The 10805-nt window shown below is 46.5% G+C and overlaps 2 protein-coding genes across 2 annotated transcripts; one reads left to right on the forward strand and one right to left on the reverse strand.

The window, feature by feature from the left end:
- Positions 1 to 2361: 2361 nt before the first annotated feature.
- Positions 2362 to 4209, forward strand: LOC131679697 (uncharacterized). The gene has a single exon (XM_058960433.1). The coding sequence runs from the start codon at positions 2362 to 2364 to the stop codon at positions 4207 to 4209; it is 1848 nt and encodes a 615-aa protein (XP_058816416.1).
- Positions 4210 to 4554: 345 nt separating this feature from the next.
- On the reverse strand, positions 4555 to 10302 carry LOC131679698 (uncharacterized). The gene has a single exon (XM_058960434.1). The coding sequence runs from the start codon at positions 10300 to 10302 to the stop codon at positions 4555 to 4557; it is 5748 nt and encodes a 1915-aa protein (XP_058816417.1).
- Between the last annotated feature and the right edge of the window lie 503 nt (positions 10303 to 10805).

Here is a 10805-nt window from a genome sequence, read left to right on the forward strand (position 1 = left end):
TGATTGAACGAAAATAATAAACATTCGTTGTGATTTCCATCGACCCGCGTAAATTTGTTGCTAAGAAAGTTTTCGTCTTTGCGCAATGAAAGCAGAGATTGCTATCATGCAGGTTACGCATGCAACCGCTAACAAACAGGGATGTCACTTTGAAATATGTGTGTCGGTCAAAAATATCTTTTTACCATCTGTGATAGCTGAAACAGGAAAACAATCTGTGAAAATCTGTCATAAATTTCCGAAAAATCTGTGAAAAATCACAATAATTCCAAAAATATGTGAAAATCTTTGAAATTTTCATCAAAATGCGAAACATCTACCATCTGTAAAAAAACTGTGATCAAAAATTGTGAAAAAAAATCTGTGACATTAAAAAATATTCGGATTTTGAAAGAATTGCGAACACCGCTTATATACGACAATTTTACTCAAAAAAGGACATTTTTCATAAATCGCATTTGCGGAACCTATAGATGATTTTTTAGAAACTTGATTTGTTCTTCAAAAGTGCTTAAAATATGCTTATTTTTCATTATAGGGTTGAGCACCATGACTATTCGAACATCGATTTTTTTTGGGACTGTCTAATATAGTATGTTTCATAAATCATGATACTTAGATTTGAACTTGAAAAAAAAAATGTTCTGGATCCCTCGGTGGATTATTTCCGAATTAGTTTTAAATTAAAGGTAAAAGTTTCTTTCATCCAATAATGAACAATTCAGCGATGCTTATTTTTTGCCATAATATTGTTCTATTATACACACCGTGAAGTATCTTGAAACTAATAAATGATAGAAACAATTCAGAAAGTACAATCGATGCTTCTATCTATTCTGTATTCATCCCTCAAATATTACGAAGATCGGTTAACTATATTACGAGTTTTTACTAAAAATGTAAACAGAAGTTGCACTCACATGTGTCGTAGGTGTGTATTGATGACAAAATTTGTATGACGTGTCATAATCGTGCATGGAAATTTTTCCATATAAATGAAGCATTTTATTAATATTGTTGCGGAGACAACGAAGCTGGATCTAAATAAAACAATTTATTCCGTGGTAGAATGCAATTATAAAATTCCTGCAAAATGTAATTTCTAATTCAGTGTTCAATAATTCAACAACTTTTCTACATACTTTTAGCGATCTAGCTTCGGCTAAAATTCTCTGGCAACACTGTCTATTCCGAACGATCGTACCCTGTATGTTGTATATGATTGATGTTGTTATCCCAGTCGAATTTATGTATAAAGTCTTACCTCAATGCTTACACTGACCTATGCCAATAATAGCTTTTAGTCAAATGAACGCGGTTATGATCACTACTTCACTGTTTTCGTCTAGAATAAGGTAGCATAAACGAGCAGAAATTAGAATACATTATTTTCACCAAACACTATGTCTTACCTAGCTTATGTTGCTATTTACTAGGTTATTCACTAAGTAGATTGAACAATAGCACTAGCAATAGTAGTAGATTTATAATTTTAACGCAGAAATTCAATTTAGGCAATAGTTTAATTCACTTTTGATTTTTATATAGCAGTAGAATATAGTATAGAGTAGATTTACGATGGCGATTTGTTTATATTTACGTCCTTCAGGTTGCTCCCGATCCTTTCATCAGGTCGGGTGCGGCGTGCAGTGGCGCAACATTTAGTGGGGGTAACGAAGCGGTAGTTGTTGACGGGGCGTAGTCAACACTCCCCCCAGAATGCGCGAAGGATCATCTGGAAGCGTATTCGCTATAACGCCAACGTCGAGTACCGCTAACGATACTGCAGGGCGTTCGTAGATTCCACCAGATGCTGTTTGTACGGTGGCCCGCCGTACCTGTCCGTCGGGAGCCTGTTGCGTAGCAATAACTCTACCTTTAGGCCAAAAAAAAAAAAAAAAAAAAAAAAAAAAAAAAGAAGAGGCAGTGAAACTGGCTCAGAATGTGAAAAAGATCCACGAGCAAGCAGGATTTGAAATACGCAACTGGATATCTAACTCTGGTACGGTAATAGCGACATTGAAGGAGGTAACGGCGAAGGAGAAAAATCTTAACATCGGCGACGAAACTACAACAGAAAAGGTGCTCGGAATGTGGTGGAACACTTCAACCGATTGCTTCACATACAAAGTTTCGTCCCGCTATGATCAAGTTCTGCTATCAGGTTGTCGTCGACCAACGAAACGTGAAGTTCTACGCACACTGATGATGATATATGACCCTTTGGGGTTGATTGCACATCTATTAATGTTCCTGAAGGTTCTTCTTCAGGAAATTTGGAGAACATCAGTCGGCTGGGATGACCAAATCGAAGACGCACAGTTCGAGAAGTGGCTGACATGGCTCGCGGTCTTTCCGAAGATGGGACTGGTGGAAGTTCCACGATGTTACCGGACATTGACAACGGTAAGGGCTAAAGCAGAGATGCACACGTTCGTGGATGCAAGCGAGAACGGCTTTGCAGCGGTCGTATATCTAAGATTCCAAGAACGGGATGCTATCGAATGCTCATTAGTAGGAGCAAAAACTAGAGTAGCACCCCTTAAATTCTTGTCCATCCCAAAGTCCGAACTTCAAGCAGCTCTACTCGGCGTTCGATTAGCGGATACAATACTGGCCTCTCTTTCTATCAAGATCAGCAAGCGATACTTTTGGACAGATTCCAAAGATGTATTATGCTGGTTGAGATCCGACCATCGCCGATATAGCCAGTTTGTAGCATTCCGCGTCAGTGAAATCTTGGAGTCGACCGACGTTAATGATTGGCGATGGATTCCGACGAAACTGAACGTCGCCGATGAAGGAACAAAGTGGACCCGAGTTCCCGATTTATCAACGGCCAGTCGTTGGTTTCGTGGTCCAGAATTGCTTCGACAAGACGGAGACGCCTGGCCCGAAATCCCTAATCTCGGAAAACCGACGACAACAGAGCTTCGTCCGCATCTACTTCTTCATGCACCAACGGTGGACCCGGTCGTTAATCCGCAAAAATGCTCCAAATGGGTTCCACTCCTACGTCGCGTAGCATTCATATTCAGATATATCGGTAACTTGCAGCGATCTTCGAGACGAGAACGATGTTTTGCTGGACCGCTGACACAGGAAGAACTGACTAAAGCGGAAAACTATTTGTACCGCCAAGCACAGTCAGAGAATTACGCCGATGAGATCGCAACGTTGACTGAGAGTTACTTCTCGAAAGGAGAGCAAAAAAAGATAATCAGAAATAACCTGCTCTTTCGCGGCGCCTTCCTGGACGAAAACGGTGTTGCTCGCGTCCGGGGTCGAACAAAGGCATGTTTATTCATTGATCGTGATGCTGCTGAACCCATTATTCTTCCTCGGAAACACCACATCACCCAACTGATCATCGCCGACACACACGAGCGCTTCAACCATCAAAACCACGAGACAATCGTCAACGAAGTCTTGCAGCGCTACCGTATTCCTCGGCTGAAAGCAACGTATCATGCAATCCGGAGAAACTGTCAACGATGCAAAAATGATCGAGCGAAACCACAACCTCCAGCGATGGCTGACCTTCCGCAGTCACGTTTGGCTGCATTTAGCCGCCCGTTTACCTACATGGGGGTGGATTATTTCGGTCCAATACTGGTCCTGGTAGGACGACATTCGGAAAAACGGTGGGGGGTTCTCGCCACCTGTCTAACTACTCGCGCCATTCACTTGCAGATAGCTTACACACTGACTACCGACTCTTGTATTATGGCAATTCGAAATGTCATGGCTAGGAGGGGTGTCCCAGCAGTCATCTACAGCGATCGGGGAACTAATTTCCAGTCTACAAGCAAGCTGCTCAAGGCAGCAATCCAGCAGCTCGATCACGACAGACTGGCAAGCGAGTTTACATCAAGCCGCACTCAGTGGGCTTTCAACCCACCGGTTTCACCACATATGGGAGGAGCATGGGAACGGTTGATACGTAGTGTGAAGTCTAACTTGGCTAAGCTTCAGCCCAGTAGGCTACCCACCGACGAAGTGCTGCAAAATGCCTTGATCGAAGTCGAGAACGTCGTGAACTCAAGACCACTGACTAGCATTCCCATAGATGACGATGAATTGCCCGTCCTAACACCTAATCATTTCTTACTAGGATCAGCAAACGGTTTGAGGTCGTGGGTTCCCTTCGACGACAGCAGTTTCGTTCGAACTTTGAGTCAACGATTATTACGACGTCACCGACCGTAATAGGCTTCGACGGAGTGAACCACTTGGTTCTTCGTGTGATCGTAGGCAGATAGTCGTGGACCCATTGCTTCCAGAACCTGTCTGCCATGACCTGTGACTGGATCCAACAGTTCTTTCTGTACACATGGCTGTCGTCGAAGGGAACCCACGACCTCAAACCGTTTGCTGATCCTAGTAAGAAATGGTTAGGTGTTAGGACGGGCGATTCATCGTCATCTATGGGAATGCTAGTCAGTGGTCTTGAGTTCACGACGTTCTCGACTTCGATCAAGGCATTTTGCAGCACTTCGTCGGTGGGTAGCCTACTGGGCTGAAGCTTAGCCAAGTTAGACTTCACACTACGTATCAACCGTTCCCATGCTCCTCCCATATTGGTGAAACCGGTGGGTTGAAAGCCCACTGAGTGCGGCTTGATGTAAACTCGCTTGCCAGTCTGTCGTGATCGAGCTGCTGGATTGCTGCCTTGAGCAGCTTGCTTGTAGACTGGAAATTAGTTCCCCGATCGCTGTAGATGACTGCTGGGACACCCCTCCTAGCCATGACATTTCGAATTGCCATAATACAAGAGTCGGTAGTCAGTGTGTAAGCTATCTGCAAGTGAATGGCGCGAGTAGTTAGACAGGTGGCGAGAACCCCCCACCGTTTTTCCGAATGTCGTCCTACCAGGACCAGTATTGGACCGAAATAATCCACCCCCATGTAGGTAAACGGGCGGCTAAATGCAGCCAAACGTGACTGCGGAAGGTCAGCCATCGCTGGAGGTTGTGGTTTCGCTCGATCATTTTTGCATCGTTGACAGTTTCTCCGGATTGCATGATACGTTGCTTTCAGCCGAGGAATACGGTAGCGCTGCAAGACTTCGTTGACGATTGTCTCGTGGTTTTGATGGTTGAAGCGCTCGTGTGTGTCGGCGATGATCAGTTGGGTGATGTGGTGTTTCCGAGGAAGAATAATGGGTTCAGCAGCATCACGATCAATGAATAAACATGCCTTTGTTCGACCCCGGACGCGAGCAACACCGTTTTCGTCCAGGAAGGCGCCGCGAAAGAGCAGGTTATTTCTGATTATCTTTTTTTGCTCTCCTTTCGAGAAGTAACTCTCAGTCAACGTTGCGATCTCATCGGCGTAATTCTCTGACTGTGCTTGGCGGTACAAATAGTTTTCCGCTTTAGTCAGTTCTTCCTGTGTCAGCGGTCCAGCAAAACATCGTTCTCGTCTCGAAGATCGCTGCAAGTTACCGATATATCTGAATATGAATGCTACGCGACGTAGGAGTGGAACCCATTTGGAGCATTTTTGCGGATTAACGACCGGGTCCACCGTTGGTGCATGAAGAAGTAGATGCGGACGAAGCTCTGTTGTCGTCGGTTTTCCGAGATTAGGGATTTCGGGCCAGGCGTCTCCGTCTTGTCGAAGCAATTCTGGACCACGAAACCAACGACTGGCCGTTGATAAATCGGGAACTCGGGTCCACTTTGTTCCTTCATCGGCGACGTTCAGTTTCGTCGGAATCCATCGCCAATCATTAACGTCGGTCGACTCCAAGATTTCACTGACGCGGAATGCTACAAACTGGCTATATCGGCGATGGTCGGATCTCAACCAGCATAATACATCTTTGGAATCTGTCCAAAAGTATCGCTTGCTGATCTTGATAGAAAGAGAGGCCAGTATTGTATCCGCTAATCGAACGCCGAGTAGAGCTGCTTGAAGTTCGGACTTTGGGATGGACAAGAATTTAAGGGGTGCTACTCTAGTTTTTGCTCCTACTAATGAGCATTCGATAGCATCCCGTTCTTGGAATCTTAGATATACGACCGCTGCAAAGCCGTTCTCGCTTGCATCCACGAACGTGTGCATCTCTGCTTTAGCCCTTACCGTTGTCAATGTCCGGTAACATCGTGGAACTTCCACCAGTCCCATCTTCGGAAAGACCGCGAGCCATGTCAGCCACTTCTCGAACTGTGCGTCTTCGATTTGGTCATCCCAGCCGACTGATGTTCTCCAAATTTCCTGAAGAAGAACCTTCAGGAACATTAATAGATGTGCAATCAACCCCAAAGGGTCATATATCATCATCAGTGTGCGTAGAACTTCACGTTTCGTTGGTCGACGACAACCTGATAGCAGAACTTGATCATAGCGGGACGAAACTTTGTATGTGAAGCAATCGGTTGAAGTGTTCCACCACATTCCGAGCACCTTTTCTGTTGTAGTTTCGTCGCCGATGTTAAGATTTTTCTCCTTCGCCGTTACCTCCTTCAATGTCGCTATTACCGTACCAGAGTTAGATATCCAGTTGCGTATTTCAAATCCTGCTTGCTCGTGGATCTTTTTCACATTCTGAGCCAGTTTCACTGCCTCTTCTTCCGTCTCCGTGCTTACGAGCATGTCATCAACGTAATGCTGCTTGATGATAGCGTCCACTGCTTCTGGGTACTCTTGCTCGAATCGTTTTGCGTTGGTGTTCTTTACATGTTGCGCAGTACTTGGCGAGCAACATGCCCCGAAGGTCATTACCTGAACGACGTACACGCTCGGCTCAGACTCATTGCTATTTTTCCAAAAGAAACGTTGGCAGTGCTGATCTTCGTCTCGCATTCGAACTTGGTGAAACATCTCTTTGATGTCACCGCTCACTGCTACCTTGAACTCACGGAAGCGAATCAGTACTGAAAGAAGCGAAGTCAGCTGGTCTGGACCCTTCAACAGGACTGAATTTAGGGAAACGCCGAAAGCGGTTGCTGCGGCATCCCACACCAGACGAAACTTACCCGGTTTGTTCGGGTTAGCAACTACGAAGATAGGAAGGTACCAGATTCGTGCATGACGTACTTGTAGTTCTTCTGGAGTCAACTTCCTTACGTAGCCCTTACTGACGTGTTCCTGGATCTTCGTCTCAAGATAGTCTGCTAATATTTGATCCTTGCTCAATCGGGTTTCTAGACACTTCCATCGCCTAAAAGCCATCGCTTCGCTGTCCGGAAGTCGGACGTGATCGTATTTCCAGAGTAAACCACACTCGTAGTGCTTATTTGTTGAACGGGTGAGGGACTCTAACAACGTATGGGCACGCTGATCTTCCTGAGAGAGGAGAAGTTTGTTCGGTTTGATAACTCCCATGCTATCCAACGCAAAGTATGATTTCATTATTCTGTGCAGGCCATCATCATACTCCTGTGTACAGTCGCACCTTTGGACGCCGTGGAAGTTCACGTGATTACCGATTTCTTCCTTCCCGGTGCAGTTACCGTAAACCGTCCATCCCAAACGAGTCTTCACCGCGATCGGTTCGTTTCGATCACCTTCGCGACTCTTCATTCCGTACCCGAGATTGGCATGGTCCAAGCCAATTAGAATTCGTGGACTGACGTCGTGGTAGTCCTCAAGTGGAAGCCCAGACAGATGCGCGTATTTCTCCTGTAGAACAGAAGTTAGCAATGTTTGCGGTCGTATTTGTAGAGAGGAGATCGTGTTAATCCCTGAAAGTTCATACTTCGTCGAGCTTCTTGCCCCAGAGATTCGTAGATTCACCTGCTGCGATTTATTCTCTACCTTCCGCGTACCACCCGTCCACTTCAAGCACAGGGGCTTTCTAGGTCCTTCGACACCAAGCTCTTCTGCCAGGCTTTGTTCCATCAAAGTTAGCTCGGATCCATCGTCGATAAATGCATAAGTCTTCACCTCCTTCTCCGGTCCATACAGTATGACAGGGAGAATGCGAAATAATACTGCCGACTGTCCTTGATGCAGATTACAACTTTGTTCCGGGTGTTTCGGTTCAGAAGGAAACATCGGTAGCTTTGATGTTGACGCCTTATCCTGGTGGCTATTCTGATTGTGGAGTAAAGGATGGTGCAAGTATATGCACCCATTTATGCCGCATTGTTTTTGCTGTTTGCAGGAGCCGTTGTGTTTGCGAAGACACTTTCGGCATAGCTTGCATTCCTTAACTGTTGCCCACTTCGAATCGTAGCTGAAACCCTCAAATCTGTTACACCGTGAAACCGTCGAACAGTTGCCCTTGCACACCACACACAGGTTTTTCTCGGGATCTGTTACAACCCGTATTGGTTCACTGAGTAACTCAGATGGTTTCGCGTCGCTTGAGTCCGATTCGGAATGAAAATTTAGGTACCCGTCCTTCTTGACATTTCGACTTCGCTGATCATGACCTGAAGTAGGCATCACCGTGCTAGCATCTTCCGCTACGGTATATAACCATGCACTGAAGTCGGCGAGATTTGGGTTTGGGATACCACGAGCAATTCTCGCCCAGTCCAGCTTCAGAGATGCCGGCAGACGTTCCACTAGCTCATACCGGAGAGACGCGTTGAAAATAAAATCTTCAACTTCACACGCTCGGACCGTCGCGATCATGTTCTTCACTGTCAATGCAAAATTGACTACCGTTTCGAGCTTCTCCATGTTCGGTGATGGAAGACTTCTGATTCTTTTAACGATGGATAGAATGATCGCTTCTGATCGTCCAAAGAGCATCTTAAGTGTAGACAGTATATCCGCTACATTCGACGGGTGAAGTAACTCGCATCTAACAGCATCCAATGCCTTTCCTTTCAGGCACTTCCGCAGTCTTAACATGTTCTCCTCGTTTGTGAATCCGCACATCTGCGTAGACGAGTTAAACATGGCGTAGAATAGCGGCCAGTCCTCCAATGTACCGTCAAACTCGGGCAGATCTCTTGAAACCGCCTGACGCGCCGCAATCTGACTTCGGTTGAGAACGCACACTGTCTCGTAGGGGATCGTCGCTACTTCACCTTGTTGCGAGTGATCAGGTCGTATCGGTGTTGATTGCTGACCTGGAATGAAGGTATTGTGCCCCGTCTGGATACCGGGATTCGTCGAGGGGATGAACGCCGGTCTTGGATTCATGGTCTGGATACCGGGATTCGTCGAAGGGATGAACGCCGGTCTTGGATTCATGGTCTGTGGTCGATGCGAGAAGCCATCACCAAATTCCGCTGGGCATGACGGTCTAGCTTGAACGTTCATTTGGGCGAACTGGAGAGCTGGCAGCTCTCGTGCTGGCTGGTGGAAGTATGCTGCTGGAATTGCAGAAGGTATATCCGTCGCTTGGCTATCAATTTGCGGCTGAGTACGAGTTGCGGTATTGTGACCTATCCGGATACCGGACATCGTCGAAGAGATGAACGCCGGCCTTGGATTTGTCTGAGGTCGATTCCGTGAAGAATGATGCGACGCATGTTGCGGGAAGCCATCGCCTAATTCCGCTGGAAACATCGGTCGGGCGTGGATGCTCATTTGGGCGAACTCTAGAGCTGGCAGCTCTCGTGTTGGCTGCTGGAAGGAAGCTTCTGGGATTGAAGGAGGCATGACCGTCGCTCTGCTGTTACGTTGCTGATGGGCAAATGGACCAGAACGAGTTGAAGTCAATCGAAGCTGGTACATAAGGCCCTGGTGCTGCTGTGCATCTTGTGCCGATGGAGATACGAACGGCTGAACCACTTGATCTTGCTGTTGTGCCAACTGCGCCTGAAGACATACCTGGGAGCGCGCATCACGCTGCTTGGTATGAATAGTTGATGGATTCCGAATCTGCTGGACGACATCCAGAGCTTGGTGCTCCTCGAGCTTATCCGAGACGTTCGGTATGTGCCCATTTGCCTCCTCTGCATCTAATCCGGAATCTTCAGCTTCGCCGGCACGTTCCGTTTCAGCTAACCACTCCTCTACTTTCGCCGCGTGGTCTGATTCATTGATCTCCGCCACTGACGATGATTCGCTACCGTATTCCTTTAGAACCTTGTACCTTTGTTCAAGAAACCGCTTCTCCATTTCGAACTCTTCCTCGAGCCTTCGAAGTTCGAGTTCCCTCAACCGCCTTGTTTCACTTCGAGCAGATCCAACCTTGCTCTTGGATCCAACCGATGGCGTCCTGTTTCCCGTTGGATGGTTTTGATGCTGTTCGGTCTTTCGCTTGGTGGAACTGGTGGGGGGGACGAATGTGGTCTTGCAGAACGGGCAAACCCAACTGACGTTAGCGATGTCCTCCGTAACCTGCACACATACAAAGTGAAACCACTTATCGCAGCCATCACACTGCACCATTTCTTCATTATCACGCTCTTGACACAACTGGCACTGATATTCCCGAACTCTTCGAGTTTCGCGTAACGGATTTCGCCTAACACTATTCGCCGAACCAATGTTACGCTGTCCGACATTGACTGCATTGATTTGCCCGTATCCTCGGGATTGAATATTATTGGCAACGTCAACATTTACCTGTCTTCCGACGCTAGGAGGGCGGAGGAAATAACCAGTGGGCATGCTGGCCACATTTCTCGCCGCCGTCAGTGCAACGAAATTACTTCCGGCTCCTCCTGTATGCCCGGGTGCTGGAACCTGCATGTTGGGTACAGACCTTGACGATTTCTTCGACATTTAAAAGAATTTTATAAACTGTTGCGGAGACAACGAAGCTGGATCTAAATAAAACAATTTATTCCGTGGTAGAATGCAATTATAAAATTCCTGCAAAATGTAATTTCTAATTCAGTGTTCAATAATTCAACAACTTTTCTACATACTTTTAGCGATCTAGCTTCGGC

This window comes from Topomyia yanbarensis, chromosome 2 (assembly GCF_030247195.1).
Source record: "Topomyia yanbarensis strain Yona2022 chromosome 2, ASM3024719v1, whole genome shotgun sequence".
Taxonomy (NCBI): domain Eukaryota; kingdom Metazoa; phylum Arthropoda; class Insecta; order Diptera; family Culicidae; genus Topomyia; species Topomyia yanbarensis.